Source organism: Oncorhynchus masou, chromosome 15, assembly GCF_036934945.1.
Source record: "Oncorhynchus masou masou isolate Uvic2021 chromosome 15, UVic_Omas_1.1, whole genome shotgun sequence".
In the NCBI taxonomy this organism is placed as follows: Eukaryota; Metazoa; Chordata; class Actinopteri; order Salmoniformes; family Salmonidae; genus Oncorhynchus; species Oncorhynchus masou.
This window is the reverse complement of record NC_088226.1, coordinates 73,769,116-73,792,361: the sequence shown is the minus strand read 5'-3', so window position 1 is coordinate 73,792,361 and position 23,246 is coordinate 73,769,116. Positions and strand designations below refer to the sequence as shown.

At 45.7% G+C, this 23,246-nt stretch overlaps 2 protein-coding genes across 3 annotated transcripts in view; one reads left to right on the top strand and one right to left on the bottom strand.

The window, feature by feature from the left end:
• Positions 1 to 17,013, bottom strand: part of ppcdc (phosphopantothenoylcysteine decarboxylase) — a 51,680-nt gene extending 34,667 nt beyond the window's left edge. The window contains exons 1-3 of one of the 2 annotated variants that reach the window (XM_064990219.1): positions 16,727 to 17,009; positions 11,317 to 11,412; positions 5,260 to 5,388 (exon numbers count right to left, since the gene is read on the bottom strand). In XM_064990219.1, coding sequence (XP_064846291.1) covers positions 5,260 to 5,388; positions 11,317 to 11,412; positions 16,727 to 16,870 — 369 coding nt within the window. In that variant the 5' untranslated portion in view covers positions 16,871 to 17,009. Of the gene's footprint in view, positions 1 to 5,259; positions 5,389 to 11,316; positions 11,413 to 16,726 lie in introns of both variants that reach the window. The other variant, XM_064990220.1, reaches the window with a different exon arrangement.
• A 77-nt stretch (positions 17,014 to 17,090) lies between these two features.
• hacd3 (3-hydroxyacyl-CoA dehydratase 3) overlaps positions 17,091 to 23,246 on the top strand; it is a 23,371-nt gene continuing 17,215 nt past the window's right edge. Inside the window, exon 1 of the mRNA XM_064990218.1 lies at positions 17,091 to 17,279. Coding sequence (XP_064846290.1) covers positions 17,196 to 17,279 — 84 coding nt within the window. The 5' untranslated portion in view covers positions 17,091 to 17,195. The remainder of the gene's footprint in view (positions 17,280 to 23,246) is intronic.

The following is a 23,246-nucleotide window of genomic DNA, read 5'->3' as shown; positions in this document are numbered from 1 at the left end:
AGTCTGTCTAGTTAGAGGATCCTAACCATGTCCTGTTGACTGGCAGTCTGTCTAGTTAGAGGATCCTAACCATGTCCTGTTGACTGGCAGTCTGTCTATCTACAGAGGATCCTAACCATGTCCTGTTGACAGGCAGTCTGTCTAGTTAGAGGATCCTAACCATGTCCTGTTGACAGGCAGTCTGTCTAGTTAGAGGATCCTAACCATGTCCTGTTGACAGGCAGTCTGTCTAGTTAGAGGATCCTAACCATGTCCTGTTGACTGGCAGTCTGTCTAGTTAGAGGATCCTAACCATGTCCTGTTGACAGGCAGTCTGTCTAGTTAGAGGATCCTAACCATGTCCTGTTGACTGGCAGTCTGTCTAGTTAGAGGATCCTAACCATGTCCTGTTGACAGCCAGTCTGTCTAGTTAGAGGATCCTAACCATGTCCTGTTGACAGGCAGTCTGTCTAGTTAGAGGATCCTAACCATGTCCTGTTGACAGCCAGTCTGTCTAGTTAGAGGATCCTAACCATGTCCTGTTGACAGGCAGTCTGTCTAGTTAGAGGATCCTAACCATGTCCTGTTGACAGCCAGTCTGTCTAGTTAGAGGATCCTAACCATGTCCTGTTGACTGGCAGTCTGTCTAGTTAGAGGATCCTAACCATGTCCTGTTGACAGCCAGTCTGTCTAGTTAGAGGATCCTAACCATGTCCTGTTGACTGGCAGTCTGTCTAGTTAGAGGATCCTAACCATGTCCTGTTGACTGGCAGTCTGTCTAGTTAGAGGATCCTAACCATGTCCTGTTGACAGCCAGTCTATCTAGTTAGAGGATCCTAACCATGTCCTGTTGACAGCCAGTCTGTCTAGTTCGAGGATCCTAACCATGTCCTGTTGACAGCCAGTCTGTCTAGTTAGAGGATCCTAACCATGTCCTGTTGACAGGCAGTCTGTCTAGTTAGAGGATCCTAACCATGTCCTGTTGACTGGCAGTCTGTCTAGTTAGAGGATCCTAACCATGTCCTGTTGACAGCCAGTCTATCTAGTTAGAGGATCCTAACCATGTCCTGTTGACAGCCAGTCTGTCTAGTTAGAGGATCCTAACCATGTCCTGTTGACAGCCAGTCTGTCTAGTTAGAGGATCCTAACCATGTCCTGTTGACTGGCAGTCTGTCTAGTTAGAGGATCCTAACCATGTCCTGTTGACTGGCAGTCTGTCTAGTTAGAGGATCCTAACCATGTCCTGTTGACTGGCAGTCTGTCTAGTTAGAGGATCCTAACCATGTCCTGTTGACAGGCAGTCTGTCTAGTTAGAGGATCCTAACCATGTCCTGTTGACTGGCAGTCTGTCTAGTTAGAGGATCCTCACCATGTCCTGTTGACAGACAGTCTGTCTAGTTAGAGGATCCTAACCATGTCCTGTTGACAGGCAGTCTGTCTAGTTAGAGGATCCTAACCATGTCCTGTTGACAGGCAGTCTGTCTAGTTAGAGGATCCTAACCATGTCCTGTTGACAGCCAGTCTGTCTAGTTAGAGGATCCTAACCATGTCCTGTTGACAGGCAGTCTGTCTAGTTAGAGGATCCTAACCATGTCCTGTTGACAGCCAGTCTGTCTAGTTAGAGGATCCTAACCATGTCCTGTTGACAGGCAGTCTGTCTAGTTAGAGGATCCTAACCACGTCCTGTTGACTGGCAGTCTGTCTAGTTAGAGGATCCTAACCATGTCCTGTTGACAGGCAGTCTGTCTAGTTAGAGGATCCTAACCATGTCCTGTTGACAGCCAGTCTATCTAGTTAGAGGATCCTAACCATGTCCTGTTGACAGCCAGTCTGTCTAGTTAGAGGATCCTAACAATGTCCTGTTGACAGGCAGTCTGTCTAGTTAGAGGATCCTAACCATGTCCTGTTGACTGGCAGTCTGTCTAGTTAGAGGATCCTAACAATGTCCTGTTGACAGGCAGTCTGTCTAGTTAGAGGATCCTCACCATGTCCTGTTGACTGGCAGTCTGTCTAGTTAGAGGATCCTAACCATGTCCTGTTGACAGGCAGTCTGTCTAGTTAGAGGATCCTAACCATGTCCTGTTGACAGGCAGTCTGTCTAGTTAGAGGATCCTAACCATGTCCTGTTGACTGGCAGTCTGTCTAGTTAGAGGATCCTAACCATGTCCTGTTGACAGGCAGTCTGTCTAGTTAGAGGATCCTAACCATGTCCTGTTGACAGCCAGTCTGTCTAGTTAGAGGATCCTAACCATGTCCTGTTGACAGGCAGTCTGTCTATCTACAGAGGATCCTAACCATGTCCTGTTGACAGGCAGTCTGTCTAGTTAGAGGATCCTAACCATGTCCTGTTGACTGACAGTCTGTCTAGTTAGAGGATCCTAACCATGTTGACAGGCAGTCTGTCTAGTTAGAGGATCCTAACCACGTCCTGTTGACAGGCAGTCTGTCTAGTTAGAGGATCCTAACCATGTCCTGTTGACAGCCAGTCTGTCTAGTTAGAGGATCCTAACCACGTCCTGTTGACAGGCAGTCTGTCTAGTTAGAGGATCCTAACCATGTCCTGTTGACAGGCAGTCTGTCTATCTACAGAGGATCCTAACCATGTCCTGTTGACAGGCAGTCTGTCTAGTTAGAGGATCCTCACCATGTCCTGTTGACAGGCAGTCTGTCTAGTTAGAGGATCCTAACCATGTCCTGTTGACAGGCAGTCTGTCTAGTTAGAGGATCCTAACCATGTCCTGTTGACAGGCAGTCTGTCTAGTTAGAGGATCCTAACCATGTCCTGTTGACTGGCAGTCTGTCTAGTTAGAGGATCCTAACCATGTCCTGTTGACTGGCAGTCTGTCTATCTACAGAGGATCCTAACCATGTCCTGTTGACAGGCAGTCTGTCTAGTTAGAGGATCCTAACCATGTCCTGTTGACAGGCAGTCTGTCTAGTTAGAGGATCCTAACCATGTCCTGTTGACAGGCAGTCTGTCTAGTTAGAGGATCCTAACCATGTCCTGTTGACTGGCAGTCTGTCTAGTTAGAGGATCCTAACCATGTCCTGTTGACAGGCAGTCTGTCTAGTTAGAGGATCCTAACCATGTCCTGTTGACTGGCAGTCTGTCTAGTTAGAGGATCCTAACCATGTCCTGTTGACAGCCAGTCTGTCTAGTTAGAGGATCCTAACCATGTCCTGTTGACAGGCAGTCTGTCTAGTTAGAGGATCCTAACCATGTCCTGTTGACTGGCAGTCTGTCTAGTTAGAGGATCCTAACCATGTCCTGTTGACTGGCAGTCTGTCTAGTTAGAGGATCCTAACCATGTCCTGTTGACAGGCAGTCTGTCTAGTTAGAGGATCCTAACCATGTCCTGTTGACAGGCAGTCTGTCTAGTTAGAGGATCCTAACCATGTCCTGTTGACAGCCAGTCTGTCTAGTTAGAGGATCCTAACCATGTCCTGTTGACAGCCAGTCTGTCTAGTTAGAGGATCCTAACCATGTCCTGTTGACTGGCAGTCTGTCTAGTTAGAGGATCCTAACCATGTCCTGTTGACTGGCAGTCTGTCTAGTTAGAGGATCCTAACCATGTCCTGTTGACAGCCAGTCTGTCTAGTTAGAGGATCCTAACCATGTCCTGTTGACTGGCAGTCTGTCTAGTTAGAGGATCCTAACCATGTCCTGTTGACTGGCAGTCTATCTACAGAGGATCCTAACCATGTCCTGTTGACTGGCAGTCTGTCTAGTTAGAGGATCCTAACCATGTCCTGTTGACTGGCAGTCTGTCTAGTTAGAGGATCCTAACCATGTCCTGTTGACAGCCAGTCTGTCTAGTTAGAGGATCCTAACCATGTCCTGTTGACTGGCAGTCTGTCTAGTTAGAGGATCCTAACCATGTCCTGTTGACAGCCAGTCTGTCTAGTTAGAGGATCCTAACCATGTCCTGTTGACTGGCAGTCTGTCTAGTTAGAGGATCCTAACCATGTCCTGTTGACAGGCAGTCTGTCTAGTTAGAGGATCCTCACCATGTCCTGTTGACAGCCAGTCTGTCTAGTTAGAGGATCCTAACCATGTCCTGTTGACAGGCAGTCTGTCTAGTTAGAGGATCCTAACCATGTCCTGTTGACAGCCAGTCTGTCTAGTTAGAGGATCCTAACCATGTCCTGTTGACAGGCAGTCTGTCTAGTTAGAGGATCCTCACCATGTCCTGTTGACTGGCAGTCTGTCTAGTTAGAGGATCCTAACCATGTCCTGTTGACTGGCAGTCTGTCTAGTTAGAGGATCCTAACCATGTCCTGTTGACAGCCAGTCTATCTAGTTAGAGGATCCTAACCATGTCCTGTTGACAGCCAGTCTGTCTAGTTAGAGGATCCTAACCATGTCCTGTTGACTGGCAGTCTGTCTATCTACAGAGGATCCTAACCATGTCCTGTTGACAGGCAGTCTGTCTAGTTAGAGGATCCTAACCATGTCCTGTTGACTGGCAGTCTGTCTAGTTAGAGGATCCTAACCATGTCCTGTTGACTGGCAGTCTGTCTAGTTAGAGGATCCTAACCATGTCCTGTTGACAGGCAGTCTGTCTAGTTAGAGGATCCTAACCACGTCCTGTTGACAGCCAGTCTGTCTAGTTAGAGGATCCTAACCATGTCCTGTTGACAGGCAGTCTGTCTAGTTAGAGGATCCTAACCATGTCCTGTTGACAGGCAGTCTGTCTAGTTAGAGGATCCTAACCATGTCCTGTTGACTGGCAGTCTGTCTATCTACAGAGGATCCTAACCATGTCCTGTTGACTGGCAGTCTGTCTAGTTAGAGGATCCTAACCACGTCCTGTTGACAGCCAGTCTGTCTAGTTAGAGGATCCTAACCATGTCCTGTTGACAGGCAGTCTGTCTAGTTAGAGGATCCTAACCATGTCCTGTTGACTGGCAGTCTGTCTATCTACAGAGGATCCTAACCATGTCCTGTTGACTGGCAGTCTGTCTAGTTAGAGGATCCTAACCATGTCCTGTTGACAGGCAGTCTGTCTAGTTAGAGGATCCTAACCATGTCCTGTTGACTGGCAGTCTGTCTAGTTAGAGGATCCTAACCATGTCCTGTTGACTGGCAGTCTGTCTAGTTAGAGGATCCTAACCACGTCCTGTTGACAGGCAGTCTGTCTAGTTAGAGGATCCTAACCATGTCCTGTTGACAGGCAGTCTGTCTAGTTAGAGGATCCTAACCATGTCCTGTTGACTGGCAGTCTGTCTAGTTAGAGGATCCTAACCATGTCCTGTCAGTCTACCAGTACAAGATCTCACCAGTAAGTTGTCACAGATACCGCTGGCGATCTTCCCCAGTGTGTTCGCGTCCAGAGGGGCTATAACGAGGAGGTCAGCCCAGCGTCTCAGCTCTATGTGCAGGACAGGGTCAGAACGCTGGCTCCACAGCTATGGGACAATGGGAACATTTTCAAGACATTATCAGATACATGATCACCTCTACTTGCACAGCTGAGAAAGATGAATAGTATTCAGACCAGTTATCACCTCTAGGTCTACAGATGAGACAGAGGACTAGTATTCAGACCAGTTATCACCTCTAGGTCTACAGATGAGACGGAGGACTAGTATTCAGACCAGTTATCACCTCTAGGTCTACAGGTGTTTTCTAGCATTTACACACGTGGTGAAGATAATTTCTGGATCCTTCGGGTCCATGATGAATGTGTCCTTTTGCTAAAGGCACGGCAACACGACATAATGTACTGGAGACTCAAATCTTAGTCAGACAGATTAGACAGTCTTCTCTTTTTATAAAGGCACGTCAATGCACTGCGACATAATGTACATGACTGGAGACTCAAATCTTAGTCAGACAGATTAGACAGTCTTCTCTTTTCACCAGTAGCCACTTGTTTTCCAGTGTTTTAAACCAGTGGTTGTATATTTAAAAATAAAATAAAAAAATATTGCAAAAAAGGCCGAGTTGTAGATGCTGTTCACTGGCAGACTCAACTCAGCTGTCACACGGCCTATTCATCAGGAGCCTTTCGTACAGGATACACATGGTGTAGTGGCTTCCTTTCGCCTTTACCATAGCCACTGCCCAAGCCTGAAGCGGGGTTGTTTGGTACGTATACAGTCCACACTCAAGGTTTCCAACCGGCCAAACATTCGATGTTTATTAATCGGCTCTAACACATGGTATACACCTTCCAACCAAATTGCAGGTTCCTTCTGGACAACGACAATAAGACATAAAAGATAAGGATAACATCATAAAGTAAATGGCAGTAGACATTTAGCATCAATATAATACAGGAAGACACCATTTATAGTTCAATATTTACATGTGTATTGGAGATGCGTGGGGGGGGCAGTGTATAAACTGAGCAGTATTTAGCAATCATAATAAGAGTCTGATAAGCAGCCGTTGTGATGTGTGTGTGTGTGTGTGTGTGTGTGTGTGTGTGTGTGTGTGTGTGTGTGTGTGTGTGTGTGTGTGTGTGTGTGTGTGTGTGTGTGTGTGTGTAGCATGTACACTGACTATACCAAACATGAGGAACACCTTCCTGATATTGACTTGCAAACCAGCCCCCACCTCCCCCCACTTTTGTCCTCAGAACAGCCTCAATTCTTCGGGGTATGTACTCTACAAGGTGTCGTAAACCTCCCACGGGGATGCTGGACAAAAGTTGACTCCAATGCTTCCCACACAGTTGTGTCAAATTGGCTGGATGTCCTTTGGTGAACATGAACTGATTGTAGGGTCCTGTGTGGCTCAGTCGGTAGAGCATGGCGCATGCAACGCCAAGCGTCGTGGGTTCGATTCCCGCTGGGGCCACCCATATGTAAAAAAGTAGTGGCCCCAGCCGACTTGTAAGTCGCTTTGGACAAAAGCGTCTGCTAAATGGGATATATTATTATATTATTCTGTACTAGTGAACATAAACTGATTAAACTGAACGCCAACAGTGTGCAAAGCTTGTCATCAAGGTAAAACGGTGGGATACTTTGAAGAATCTCAAATATAAAATATATTTTAATTTGTTTAACACCTTTTTGTTGGTTATTACATGATTCCATATGTGTTATTTAATAGTTTTGATGTTTTCACTATTATTCTACAATGTAGAATAATTCTTTTTTAAATAAAGAAAAACCCCTGACTGAGTTTTGTCTGGTACTGTATATAATATACTGGTACACCTACTGCCCAGTTATGTGAAATACAGTAGTGTTCCTTAATCTATAGATTAGTTCCTAATTAATTCATTTCACTTGACCAATTTCCTTATAAAAACTGTAACTCAGTAAAATCATTGAAATTGTTTCATGTTGCAATTACATTTTTGTTCAGTGTATATATTTTAAGATACTGGTGCACAACACAAAGGCCATATTTTTATGTAGTGTTGTGTTGTCTCTCTTGTTGTGATGTGTGTTTTGTTCTATATTTATATTGTATTTATTTTTTATTTTTAATCCCAGCCCCTGTCCCCACAGGAGACATGTTGCCTTCTGGTAGGCCGTCATTGCAAATAAGAATTTACTCTCAACTGACTTGCTTAGTTAAATAAAGGTTAAATAAAAAATTTAAAGCACCGTCAGGGCTGGGCGATATATTGAGTTAATTTGAATTTATGTTTTCGCGCGAAATTCCAAATGCCTGTATTTTTCGGGGTCTCCTTCACTTCTCTGCGCTGTGTGCACCTCCCCATTTACACCAGCGATCTGTATATCATGAAGACATGCACGTCTCTGCCTTAACAATGGGAGTCGTTGTCCCAAGAGCGGGAAGGGAGACGACAAATGTAAAGTCAATCCGAAGTCTGCATTGGCCGTGCAGCATTTACCTTGTCATAGGGCCTCTGCAGAAGTCACGGCATATTTCTTGCACTTCGCTGAGCAGTGCAGTGCTTTTGTGAAGGAAGTTGACAAGGGAGTGAGTTTGTGTTTATTTAGGACCTCCCGCCCCCTCACCTACCATCAACCAATCATGTCAATGCGGAGCTGTATAGAGCCTTCCGCATTGTTACAACATTTGAGAGGCGCACAGCGAGTTCAATTTGTCCCCTGCGTACATCCGGAGGCTCTGCGATTGTGTCACATCATCCATATCCGACAACATTTTCGGATCAAGAAGAAATTGTCTCTTAAGGTCCAAAATAAACCCATAGCAACGCATTTGGGCTTCTTTTGGACAGATTTTTTTAGCGAGAGTTAAACTTCTCGCTTCGCTTCTCCCTCTTATGTTTTACACACAGCAAGCCCCTGTCCCTCCTCACGCTAACGATACTGAGAAATCACATCTTCCTCTCTGACGAGCGCTTTCAAACTCGTTATTTATATTTCAGGTTTGGTCCAACAGAAACGGTCACATGGACACTAAAACACCGTGAGACATTATTTCACTCTAATAGAGTATAAACGATATTTTACCCAGGGATACGCATTTTATTCTGAGAAATAAAGATATGCCACGTGATTTCAGGTGGACGGGCTAACATGCTGTTCAAACAGTTGGAGACAGAAGGGTGTGTTCAGAACAATTCAACTGTTTGAAATGCAGTGCATTTGACCTTTCATTTTCACAACAACTTTTATTTAAAGGAAACATAAAATACAAATGGAAATAGCATATTATTGTGAATCATGAATGGGAAAAGAATTTAGATGCTATATAGGCCATATGGCCATTCATCCAGCTATACTGATCGCAGGACAGGAAGTTAGCGGGCTAACCCATACTGTGTGGCTAATTAGCGTTGGAGGCTAACTCACACTGTGAGAATCTAACACGGAATTTAGTAGCTGTCGAACACAGCGAGTGGTCACTGAGGATTAATATAACTACGCAATCTTCAGTCGAGGGGTAGAGAGCTTCGTCTGTCACCTCCCTCGAATTCTTCACAGCTCTCCCTCGCTGTGTTCCACGTGAGTCGCGTCAGCCAGGCTGTAGCTAGCTGTGGTTCTGTTTCAATAAATTTGCAGGTGCCAACTTAATCCCTAGACTCAGTGAGCACAATGCAGACCAACGGATTTTAAAGTCACTGGCGTGCTCCAGGATTATTTTAGGATTAGCCTAGTGAGTCATGTAGGGTTAGGTATAGATATCCCCTAAGAGATGTAGGTCTGGGTAAAGACCTACCTGCCCACCTCACTGAGTCCTACCTGCCCACCTCACTGAGTCCTACCTGCCCACCTCACCGAGTCCTACCTGCCAACCACACCGAGTCCTACCTGCCCACCCCACCGAGTCCTACCTGCCAACCACACCGAGTCCTACCTGCCCACCTCACTGAGTCCTACCTGCCCACCTCACCGAGTCCTACCAGCCAACCCCACCGAGTCCTACCTGCCAACCACAGATTCCTACTTGCCAAACCCAGATTCCTACCTACAAAACCCAGATTCCTACCTACAAAACCCAGATTCCTACCTACAAAACCCAGATTCCTACCTACAAAACCCAGATTCCTACCTACAAAACCCAGATTCCTACCTGCCAAACCCAGATTCCTACCTACAAAACCCAGATTCCTACCTACAAAACCCAGATTCCTACCTACAAAACCCAGATTCCTACCTACAAAACCCAGATTCCTACCTACAAAACCCAGATTCCTACCTACAAAACCCAGATTCCTACCTACAAAACCCAGATTCCTACCTGCCAAACCCAGATTCCTACCTACAAAACCCAGATTCCTACCTACAAAACCCAGATTCCTACCTACAAAACCCAGATTCCTACCTACAAAACCCAGATTCCTACCTGCCAAACCCAGATTCCTACCTACAAAACCCAGATTCCTACCTACAAAACCCAGATTCCTACCTACAAAACCCAGATTCCTACCTGCCAAACCCAGATTCCTACCTACAAAACCCAGATTCCTACCTGCCAAACCCAGATTCCTACCTACAAAACCCAGATTCCTACCTGCCAAACCTACAGGGGTCCAATAGAGTCCAGTCAACATTTACCAAACACTTTACCTTGGTGTGAGACTGGAACCCTGCCTGTCTGACATCTGAAAGAGGATAAATACACATCACAGAAAGTAACATGTGCTCTTCCCGGGATGGCAGGTGTGCTCCTCTCGTCGCTCAATATGAAGAGTTGAGAAAATATTTTGGTAGCCACAACTACAGACAGATTCGTCTGAGAAGACATTTGATTTCCAAACTGTTTTAACCGCAATTAGATATGTAAATATCAGACCAGTAAATAATACTATATATATATTTCATTGCCACATATTTATTTCACCTTTATTTAACCAGGTAGGCAAGTTGAGAACAAGTTCTCATTTACAATTGCGACCTGGCCAAGATCCAGTTTAGGTCGCCTAGCAGCACGAGCTCTGAAGATAGATGGGGGGCAATCAGTTCACATATGGTGTCCAGAGCACAGCTGGGGGCAGAGGGTGGTCTATAGCAGACTGCAACGGTGAGAGACTTGTTTTTAGAGAGGTGGATTTCTATATATTTATATACCGGTTACCGGATAGGTACATGTGTTGTTTTCCAGGGTCAGCCATAGTAGTACGTCACAACTGGAGCAATTTGGATTCAGTGCCTTGCTCAAGGGCACATCGACAGACGTTTCACCTTGTCGGCTAAAGTATTCAAACCAGCGACCTTTCGGTTAACGCTTTAACCGCTAGCCTACCTGCCCCAATAACCCCAAGGCTACCTGCCCCAATAACCGCTAGCCTACCTGCCCCAATAACCCCAAGGCTACCTGCCCCAATAACCCCTAGGCTACCTGCCCCAATAACCCCTAGGCTACCTGCCCCAATAACCCCAAGGCTACCTGCCCCAATAACCCCTAGGCTTCCTGCCCCAATAACTCCAAGGCTACCTGCCCCAATAACCCAGAGGCTACCTGCCCCAATAACCCCGAGGCTACCTGCCCCAATAACCCCTAGGCTTCCTGCCCCAATAACTCCAAGGCTTCCTGCCCCAATAACTCCAAGGCTACCTGCCCCAATAACCCCGAGGCTACCTGCCCCAATAACCCCGAGGCTACCTGCCCCAATAACCCCGAGGCTACCTGCCCCAATAACCCCGAGGCTACCTGCCCCAATAACCCCTAGGCTACCTGCCGGCCAGTCAACTACAAATCAATTATAACTCTTCACGACTAAACCCTGTGTCTGAGGTTTTCACTAGATGGTATACTGTTTATGTCAGAATGGACTTTTCATAGCAGGTTAGGAGAATCTACGCAGCAGGTTAGGATAATTAGGATAAGGTTAGGAAAAGGGTTAGGATTAGCTAAAAATGCAACAACAACAAAAAACTTTGGGATGTCAATTTGACCTAAACTCTATTTTATCTAGACAGGACCTCTGTTTGATTACCAACCTCCCACTCATGTGTGTCACTGTAGACTCTGACAGCCAAATCAGCAGGGTTGTAGAAGTGTTTGGCGTGTTCTGTGGTGACAACACGCACATCCACCTGCAAACGGGAAGACACACACAATAAGGGTGTTATTCCAACCTTGAAACACAAACCAACCCCTAATCTCAACCACCTCTCCCCTAGGATCAACTCCTAATCCCTACCACCTCTCCCCTAGGATCAACCCCTAATCCCTACCACCTCTCCCCTGGGATCAACCCCTAATCCCTATACCCTGGGATCAACCCCTAATCCCTATACCCTGGGATCAACCCCTAATCCCTACCACCTCTCCCCTAGGATCAACCCCTAATCCCTACCACCTCTCCCCTAGGATCAACCCCTAATCCCAATCACCTCTCCCCTAGGATCAACCCCTAATCCCTACCACCTCTCCCCTGGGGTCAACCCCTAATCCCTACCACCTCTCCCCTAGGATCAACCCCTAATCCCTACCACCACTCCCCTGGGATCAACCCCTAATCCCTACCACCTCTCCCCTAGGATCAACCCCTAATCCCAATCACCTCTCCCCTAGGATCAACCCCTAATCCCTACCACCTCTCCCCTAGGATCAACCCCTAATCCCTACCACCTCTCCCCTAGGATCAACCCCTAATCCCTACCACCTCTCCCCTAGGATCAACCCCTAATCCCTACCACCTCTCCCCTAGGATCAACCCCTAATCCCTACCACCTCTCCCCTTGGATCAACCCCTAATCCCTACCACCACTCCCCTGGGATCAACCCCTAATCCCTCTCCCCTGGGATCAACCCCTAATCCCTACCACCTCTCCCCTAGGATCAACCCCTAATCCCTACCACCTCTCCCCTAGGATCAACCCCTAATCCCTACCACCTCTCCCCTGGGATCAACCCCTAATCCCTCTCCCCTGGGATCAACCCCTAATCCCAATCACCTCTCCCCTAGGATCAACCCCTAATCCCTACCACCTCTCCCCTAGGATCAACCCCTAATCCCTACCACCTCTCCCCTGGGATCAACCCCTAATCCCAATCACCTCTCCCCTGGGATCAACCCCTAATCACTATACCCTAGGATCAACCCCTACCCCCTATACCCTAGGATCAACCCCTAGCCCCTATCCCCTACCTTTCTAAATAAGGGTGTGATCACTACTCTACAATACATTAAGTGTATTCCCTCAGACCACTACTCTACAATACATTAAGTGTGTTCCCTCAGACCACTACTCTACAATACATTAAGTGTGTTCCCTCAGACCACTACTCTACAATACATCAAGTGTGTTCCCTCAGACCACTACTCTACAATACATTAAGTGTGTTCCCTCAGACCACTACTCTACTACCACATATCTACAAAACAACAGGTATGTGTATCTGTACCTGTGTGTGTCCTGATGTGGAATAGAGTTCCATGTAGTCATGGCTCTATGTAGTACTGTGGAATAGAGTTCCATGTAGTCATGGCTCTATGTAGTACTGTGGAATAGAGTTCCATGTAGTCATGGCTCTATGTAGTACTGTGGAATAGAGTTCCATGTAGTCATGGTTCTATGTAGTACTGTGGAATAGAGTTCCATGTAGTCATGTCTCTATGTAGTACTGTGGAATAGAGTTCCATGTAGTCATGGTTCTATGTAGTACTGTGGAATAGAGTTCCATGTAGTCATGGCTGTATGTAGTACTGTGGAATAGAGTTCCATGTAGTCATGGCTATATGTGGTACTGTGGAATAGAGTTCCATGTAGTCATGGCTCTATGTAGTACTGTGGAATAGAGTTCCATGTAGTCATGGCTCTACGTAGTACTGTGGAATAGAGTTCCATGTAGTCATGGCTCTATGTAGTACTGTGGAATAGAGTTCCATGAAGTCATGGCTCTATGTAGTACTGTGGAATAGAGTTCCATGTAGTCATGGCTCTATGTAGTACTGTGGAATAGAGTTCCATGTAGTCATGGCTATATGTGGTACTGTGGAATAGAGTTCCATGTAGTCATGGCTCTATTGTGTACTGTGGAATAGAGTTCTATGTAGTCATGGCTCTATGTAGTACTGTGGAATAGAGTTCCATGAAGTCATGGCTCTATGTAGTACTGTGGAATAGAGTTCCATGTAGTCATGGTTCTATGTAGTACTGTGGAATAGAGTTCCATGTAGTCATGGCTCTATGTAGTACTGTGGAATAGAGTTACATGTAGTCATGGCTCTATGTAGTATTGTGGAATAGAGTTCCATGTAGTCATGGCTCTATGTAGTACTGTGGAATAGAGTTCCATGTAGTCATGGTTCTATGTAGTACTGTGGAATAGAGTTCCATGTAGTCATGGCTCTATGTAGTACTGTGGAATAGAGTTACATGTAGTCATGGCTCTATGTAGTACTGTGGAATAGAGTTACATGTAGTCATGGCTCTATGTAGTATTGTGGAATAGAGTTCCATGTAGTCATGGCTCTATGTAGTACTGTGGAATAGAGTTCCATGTAGTCATGGTTCTATGTAGTACTGTGGAATAGAGTTACATGTAGTCATGGCTCTATGTAGTACTGTGGAATAGAGTTCTATGTAGTCATGTCTCTATGTAGTACTGTGGAATAGAGTTCCATGTAGTCATGTCTCTATGTAGTACTGTGGAATAGAGTTCCATGTAGTCATGGCTCTATGTAGTACTGTGGAATAGAGTTCCATGTAGTCATGGCTCTATGTAGTACTGTGGAATAGAGTTACATGTAGTCATGGCTCTATGTAGTACTGTGGAATAGAGTTCTATGTAGTCATGTCTCTATGTAGTACTGTGGAATAGAGTTCCATGTAGTCATGGCTCTATGTAGTACTGTGGAATAGAGTTCCATGTAGTCTTGGCTCTATGTCATACTGTGGAATAGAGTTCCATGTAGTCATGGCTCTATGTAGTACTGTGGAATAGAGTTCCATGTAGTCATGGCTCTATGTAGTACTGTGCATCTCTCATAGTCTGTTCTGCACTTGGGGACTGTGTAGAGACCTCTGGTGACATGTCTTGTGGGGTATGTATGGGTGTCCAAGCTGTGTGCCAGTGGTTTAAACAGACAGCTCGGTGTATTCAACATGTCAATACCTCTCATAAATACAAGTAGTGATGAAGTCAATCTCTCCTCCACTTTGAGCCAAGAGAGATTGACATGCATATTATTCATATTAGCTCTCTGTGTACATCCAAGGGCCAGCAGCGCTGCCCTGTTCTGAGCCAATTGCAATTTTCCTAAGTCCCTCTTTGTGGCACATGACCATATGACTGGGCAGTCGTCCAGGTGAGACAAAACCAGGGCCTGTAGGACCTGCCTTGTTGATAGTGTTGTTAAGAAGGTAGAAACTAGGGCCTGTAGGACCTGCCTTGTTGATAGTGTTGTTAAGAAGGTAGAAACTAGGGCCTGTAGGACCTGCCTTGTTGATAGTGTTGTTAAGAAGGTAGAAACTGGGGCCTGTAGGACCTGCCTTGTTGATAGTGTTGTTAAGAAGGTAGAAACTAGGGCCTGTAGGACCTGCCTTGTTGATAGTGTTGACAAGAAGCTAGAAACTGGGGCCTGTAGGACCTGCCTTGTTGATAGTGTTGTTAAGAAGGTAGAAACTAGGGCCTGTTGGACCTACCTTGTTGATAGTGCTGTTCAGAAGGTAGAAACTAGGGCCTGTAGGACCTGCCTTGTTGACAGTGCTGTTAAGAAGGTTGAGCAGCACTTTATCATGGTCAGACTTCTCCCATTTTAGCTCCTGTTGTATCAATATGTTTTGACCATGACAGTTTACAATCCAGGGTTACTCCAAGCAGCTTAGTCACCTCAACTTGCTCAATTTCCACATTATTCATTACACAATTTAGTTGAGGCTTAGGATTTAGTGTTTGATTTGTCCCAAATACAATGCTTTTAGTTTTGACTTATTCCTTGGTAGGTATCTCTTTAACAACATTATAGCAGAGAGTGTAAAGCCATAGCACAAACGTTTTTCTAGCAGCAGACTATGATCAATAATGTAAAAAGCTGCACTGAAGTCTAACAAGACAGCCCCCACAATCTTTTGTCATCAATTTCTCTCAGCCAATCATCAGTCATTTGTGTAAGTGCTGTGCTTGTTGAGTGTTCTTCCCTATAAGCATGCTGAAATTCTGTTGTCAATTTGTTTACTGTAAAATAGCATTTTATCTGGTCAAACACCATTTTTTTCAAAAGTTTCCTAAGGGTTGGTAACAGGCTGATTGGTCGGCTATTTGAGCCAGTAAAGGGGGGTTTACTATACTTCGGTAGCGGAATACATTTTTTATATTGTCTTATACAGTGGCACTCCCCAAAATAGAACCATCACATGAACAAATAGATTAATTATTAATTATATTGCAGTGTTTACAGTCCAGATATGAGGATAATTTTTTTTTGTGGCTGATGTTTGAACCTTATCTGTGATTTACCTCTATTTGTGCCTCTACAAATGTCCATAATTGGACATTCTGATATTCTTCAAAGTAAACTGAAGTTGATAAATTTATTGGGCCGGTAAGGGGTTGGATAATTTAGCTCGGCCTCGGGTAGAGTAGCCTAGTGGTTAGAGCATTGGACTAGTAACCGGAAGGTTGCGAGTTCAAACCCCCGAGCTGACAAGGTACAAATCTGTCGTTCTGCCCCTGAACAGGCAGTTAACCCACTGTTCCTAGGCTGTCATTGAAAATAAGAATTTGTTCTTAACTGACTTGACTAGTAAAATAATTAATAAATATGACCTGCTATTAGAAGTGTTGATTATCGAGGCCTATCTACATAACAGATTTTCGGGGATAGAGCGAATTCAACCCAGCTTCCTTTTCTGCTGAAAACCGGATGTGGTAGCATTAACCTGTTACGTTAATGCTGAGATGACCTGATATTACAAGTGTAACGTCGTGACTGCGCCTCTAGGATATGTAAATAATTATTTGCGGATGGAATTCCCCGTCAGTTTCCATTAAATGGCATAATAACCCCTCTTGACAATACAGCGATAGATTTGGTTTGATACAAGGTGCACATCGTCCTCCAGCGGTATAATCATGCATGTGCAGGTCACAGAGAGCAACGGTTGACCCCATACCTGTTTGAGTAACGCAATATTATTTATTATATATATAAAAAATGCAATATTATATATATATATTATTTATATATATATATATATATATATATATATATATATAAATAATATTGCATTTTTCCTCTTTCTCTAATAAATAAATAACAATATATTATAAATATATACATATATATATAATAAATAGTTAATAATTAATAGTTAATTAAAAATAAAATAAAAAAAATAAAAAATGAATCCAAATATAGCTAGCAGGAAATACATCCCAGTTAGATGCCTATCTACTTACCCCGGGTAACTCAAGAAGTTGGGAGACCAACAGAGGCACTTTGAGCGCTGCCACACTACCCGTGACCCCAACCAGCACACGAAATTTACCACACGAGTCAAACAAATCAAATTTCGGAGACGTTACGGGTGATTCCGCCTGCATGTTAGCTGGAAAACGATCACTACAAAAACAACAACTTCAACACGTTATTAGGAGCATGCTGATTGCCAAGAATACGCAAAATATCGCCAACTTTTAGCCTCTATAAACTTCGCATGATGCAGCTTCCGTAAACACTGATACCACGTGCCCAACAGTGACTGGTGAACGAGCACGTATCGCAACGACCTTTCGTGAGCGCGCACGCTAGTTCCATAGAATATTCTGGCTCCTCGACGGCTTCCGCAAGAGAGACACATCGTCCGGCATGTTATTTTAGTTTTTTTTCATGCTTTCGTGAATTGTGCTGATATTCTCAACAGGTGCGATGCAGCAGACGCTGACTCCTCACGTCTACTGGGCTCAGCGGCATGAGGACATCTACCTGAGAGTGGAGCTGATTGACGCGCAGGTGAGTGGAGAGAGGACCTGTCACCCAGAGGCAATAAATATACCGCTCACAAACACTATACTCCGAAGTTCACATTGGATTGAGAATCGACCCTTAGCATGAGGATGTAGCCCTAATGTGACTGAGTAGGCTATCATTGCATTATAGAAAATAATTTTGATTTATTTAACTAGGCAAGTCAGTTAAGAACAAATTCTTATTTTCAATGACGGCCTAGGAACTGTGGGTTAACTGCCTGTTCAGGGGCAGAACAACAGATTTGTACCTCGTCAGCTCAGGGATTTGATCTTGCAACCTTTTGGTTATTAGTCCCAACGCTCTAACCACTAGGCTACCTGCTGGTTACTGGCCCAACGCTCTAACCACTAGGCTACCTGCTGGTTACTGGCCCAACTCTCTAACCACTAGGCTACCTGCTGGTTACTGGCCCAACGCTCTAACCACTAGGCTACCCTGCTGGTTACTGGCCCAACGCTCTAACCACTAGGCTACCTGCTGGTTACTGGCCCAACGCTCTAACCACTAGGCTACCTGCTGGTTACTGGCCCAACGCTCTAACCACTAGGCTACCTGCTGGTTACTGGCCCAACTCTCTAACCACTAGGCTACCTGCTGGTTACTGGCCCAACGCTCTAACCACTAGGCGACCCTGCTGGTTACTGGCCCAACTCTCTAACCACTAGGCTACCTGCTGGTTACTGGCCCAACGCTCTAACCACTAGGCTACCCTGCTGGTTACTGGCCCAACGCTCTAACCACTAGGCTACCTGCTGGTTACTGGCCCAACGCTCTAACCACTAGGCTACCTGCTGGTTACTGGCCCAACGCTCTAACCACTAGGCTACCTGCTGGTTACTGGCCCAACTCTCTAACCACTAGGCTACCTGCTGGTTACTGGCCCAACGCTCTAACCACTAGGCGACCCTGCTGGTTACTGGCCCAACTCTCTAACCACTAGGCTACCTGCTGGTTACTGGCCCAACTCTCTAACCACTAGGCTACCTGCTGGTTACTGGCCCAACACTGTAACCACTAGGCTACCTGCTGGTTACTGGCCCAACACTCTAAGCACTAGGCTACCTGCTGGTTACTGGCCCAACGCTCTAAGCACTAGGCTACCTGCTGGTTACTGGCCCAACTCTCGAACCACTAGACTACCTGCTGGTTACTGGCCCAACTCTCGAACCACTAGACTACCTGCTGGTTACTGGCCCAACTCTCGAACCACTAGACTACCTGCTGGTTACTGGCCCAACGCTCTAACCACTAGGCTACCTGCTGGTTACTGGCCCAACGCTCTAACCACTAGGCTACCTGCTGGTTACTGGCCCAACGCTCTAACCACTAGGCTACCTGCTGGTTACTGGCCCAACGCTCTAACCACTAGGCTACCTGCTGGTTACTGGCCCAACGCTCTAACCACTAGGCTACCTGCTGGTTATTGGCCCAACGCTCTAAGCACTAGGCTACCTGCTGGTTACTGGCCCAACGCTCTAACCACTAGGCTACCTGCTGGTTACTGGCCCAACACTCTAACCACTAGACTACCTGCTGGTTACTGGCCCAACACTCTAACCACTAGGCTACCTGCTGGTTACTGGCCCAACACTCTAACCACTAGACTACCCTACTGCCCCAGAATAGAATATAAATACAATTGTATGCTTGTGTTTCTGAGAACGATGTATCCAATAACTGAGTCACTGATGTCCATAATAACTGAGTCACTGTGACGTGTCCATAATAACTGAGTCACGGTGACGTGTCCATAATAACTGAGTCACGGTGGCGTGTCCATAATAACTGAGTCACTGATGTCCATAATAACTGAGACACTGTGACGTGTCCATAATAACTGAGTCACGGTGACGTGTCCATAATAACTGAGTCACGGTGGCGTGTCCATAATAACTGAGTCACGGTGGCGTGTCCATAATAACTGAGTCACGGTGGCGTGTCCATAATAACTGAGTCACGGTGGCGTGTCCATAATAACTGAGTCACGGTGGCGTGTCCATAATAACTGAGTCACGGTGGCGTGTCCATAATAACTGAGTCACTGTGACGTGTCCATAATAACTGAGTCACTGTGACGTGTCCATAATAACTGAGTCACTGTGACGTGTCCATAATAACTGAGTCACGGTGGCGTGTCCATAATAACTGAGTCACTGATGTCCATAATAACTGAGTCACGGTGGCGTGTCCATAATAACTGAGTCACGGTGGCGTGTCCATAATAACTGAGTCACGGTGGCGTGTCCATAATAACTGAGTCACGGTGGCGTGTCCATAATAACTGAGTCACGGTGGCGTGTCCATAATAACTGAGTCACGGTGGCGTGTCCATAATAACTGAGTCACGGTGGCGTGTCCATAATAACTGAGTCACGGTGGCGTGTCCATAATAACTGAGTCACGGTGGCGTGTCCATAATAACTGAGTCACGGTGGCGTGTCCATAATAACTGAGTCACGGTGGCGTGTCCATAATAACTGAGTCACGGTGGCGTGTCCATAATAACTGAGTCACGGTGACGTGTCCATAATAACTGAGTCACGGTGGCGTGTCCATAATAACTGAGTCACGGTGGCGTGTCCATAATAACTGAGTCACTGTGGCGTGTCCATAATAACTGAGTCACTGATGTCCATAATAACTGAGTCACTGATGTCCATAATAACTGAGTCACGGTGGCGTGTCCATAATAACTGAGTCACGGTGGCGTGTCCATAATAACTGAGTCACGGTGACGTGTCCATAATAACTGAGTCACGGTGACGTGTCCATAATAACTGAGTCACGGTGACGTGTCCATAATAACTGAGTCACGGTGACGTGTCCATAATAACTGAGTCACGGTGACGTGTCCATAATAACTGAGTCACTGATGTCCATAATAACTGAGTCACTGTGACGTGTCCATAATAACTGAGTCACGGTGACGTGTCCATAATAACTGAGTCACTGATGTCCATAATAACTGAGTCACTGTGACGTGTCCATAATAACTGAGTCACTGTGACGTGTCCATAATAACTGAGTCACTGTGACGTGTCCATAATAACTGAGTCACTGTGACGTGTCCATAATAACTGAGTCACGGTGGCGTGTCCATAATAACTGAGTCACGGTGGCGTGTCCATAATAACTGAGTCACGGTGACGTGTCCATAATAACTGAGTCACGGTGACGTGTCCATAATAACTGAGTCACGGTGACGTGTCCATAATATCTGAGTCACGGTGGCGTGTCCATAATAACTGAGTCACGGTGGCGTGTCCATAATAACTGAGTCACTGTGACGTGTCCATAATAACTGAGTCACTGTGACGTGTCCTAAATAACTGAGTCACACTGTCCATAATAACTGAGTCACGGTGGCGTGTCCATAATAACTGAGTCACGGTGGCGTGTCCATAATAACTGAGTCACGGTGGCGTGTCCATAATAACTGAGTCACGGTGGCGTGTCCATAATAACTGAGTCACGGTGGCGTGTCCATAATAACTGAGTCACGGTGGCGTGTCCATAATAACTGAGTCACGGTGGCGTGTCCATAATAACTGAGTCACGGTGGCGTGTCCATAATAACTGAGTCACGGTGGCGTGTCCATAATAACTGCGTGTCCATAATAACTGAGTCACGGTGGCGTGTCCATAATAACTGAGTCACGGTGACGTGTCCATAATAACTGAGTCACTGATGTCCATAATAACTGAGTCACTGTGACGTGTCCATAATAACTGAGTCACGGTGACGTGTCCATAATAACTGAGTCACTGTGACGTGTCCATAATAACTGAGTCACTGTGACGTGTCCATAATAACTGAGTCACTGTGACGTGTCCATAATAACTGAGTCACTGTGACGTGTCCATAATAACTGAGTCACGGTGGCGTGTCCATAATAACTGAGTCACGGTGACGTGTCCATAATAACTGAGTCACTGATGTCCATAATAACTGAGTCACTGTGACGTGTCCATAATAACTGAGTCACGGTGACGTGTCCATAATAACTGAGTCACTGATGTCCATAATAACTGAGTCACTGTGACGTGTCCATAATAACTGAGTCACTGTGACGTGTCCATAATAACTGAGTCACTGTGGCGTGTCCATAATAACTGAGTCACGGTGACGTGTCCATAATAACTGAGTCACTGTGACGTGTCCATAATAACTGAGTCACGGTGGCGTGTCCATAATAACTGAGTCACGGTGGCGTGTCCATAATAACTGAGTCACGGTGGCGTGTCCATAATAACTGAGTCACGGTGACGTGTCCATAATAACTGAGTCACTGATGTCCATAATAACTGAGTCACTGTGACGTGTCCATAATAACTGAGTCACTGTGACGTGTCCATAATAACTGAGTCACGGTGACGTGTCCATAATAACTGAGTCACTGTGACGTGTCCATAATAACTGAGTCACTGTGACGTGTCCATAATAACTGAGTCACGGTGGCGTGTCCATAATAACTGAGTCACGGTGACGTGTCCATAATAACTGAGTCACGGTGACGTGTCCATAATAACTGAGTCACTGATGTCCATAATAACTGAGTCACTGTGACGTGTCCATAATAACTGAGTCACGGTGACGTGTCCATAATAACTGAGTCACTGATGTCCATAATAACTGAGTCACTGTGACGTGTCCATAATAACTGAGTCACTGTGACGTGTCCATAATAACTGAGTCACTGTGGCGTGTCCATAATAACTGAGTCACGGTGACGTGTCCATAATAACTGAGTCACTGTGACGTGTCCATAATAACTGAGTCACGGTGGCGTGTCCATAATAACTGAGTCACGGTGGCGTGTCCATAATAACTGAGTCACGGTGGCGTGTCCATAATAACTGAGTCACGGTGGCGTGTCCATAATAACTGAGTCACGGTGGCGTGTCCATAATAACTGAGTCACGGTGGCGTGTCCATAATAACTGAGTCACTGTGACGTGTCCATAATAACTGAGTCACTGTGACGTGTCCATAATAACTGAGTCACGGTGGCGTGTCCATAATAACTGAGTCACGGTGGCGTGTCCATAATAACTGAGTCACGGTGGCGTGTCCATAATAACTGAGTCACGGTGGCGTGTCCATAATAACTGAGTCACGGTGACGTGTCCATAATAACTGAGTCACGGTGACGTGTCCATAATAACTGAGTCACGGTGACGTGTCCATAATAACTGAGTCACTGTGACGTGTCCATAATAACTGAGTCACTGTGACGTGTCCATAATAACTGAGTCACGGTGACGTGTCCATAATAACTGAGTCACTGTGACGTGTCCATAATAACTGAGTCACGGTGACGTGTCCATAATAACTGAGTCACTGATGTCCATAATAACTGAGTCACTGTGACGTGTCCATAATAACTGAGTCACTGTGACGTGTCCATAATAACTGAGTCACGGTGGCGTGTCCATAATAACTGAGTCACGGTGACGTGTCCATAATAACTGAGTCACGGTGACGTGTCCATAATAACTGAGTCACGGATGTCCATAATAACTGAGTCACTGTGACGTGTCCATAATAACTGAGTCACGGTGGCGTGTCCATAATAACTGAGTCACGGTGGCGTGTCCATAATAACTGAGTCACGGTGGCGTGTCCATAATAACTGAGTCACGGTGGCGTGTCCATAATAACTGAGTCACGGTGGCGTGTCCATAATAACTGAGTCACGGTGGCGTGTCCATAATAACTGAGTCACGGTGGCGTGTCCATAATAACTGAGTCACGGTGGCGTGTCCATAATAACTGAGTCACGGTGGCGTGTCCATAATAACTGAGTCACGGTGGCGTGTCCATAATAACTGAGTCACGGTGGCGTGTCCATAATAACTGAGTCACGGTGGCGTGTCCATAATAACTGAGTCACGGTGGCGTGTCCATAATAACTGAGTCACGGCGGCGTGTCCATAATAACTGAGTCA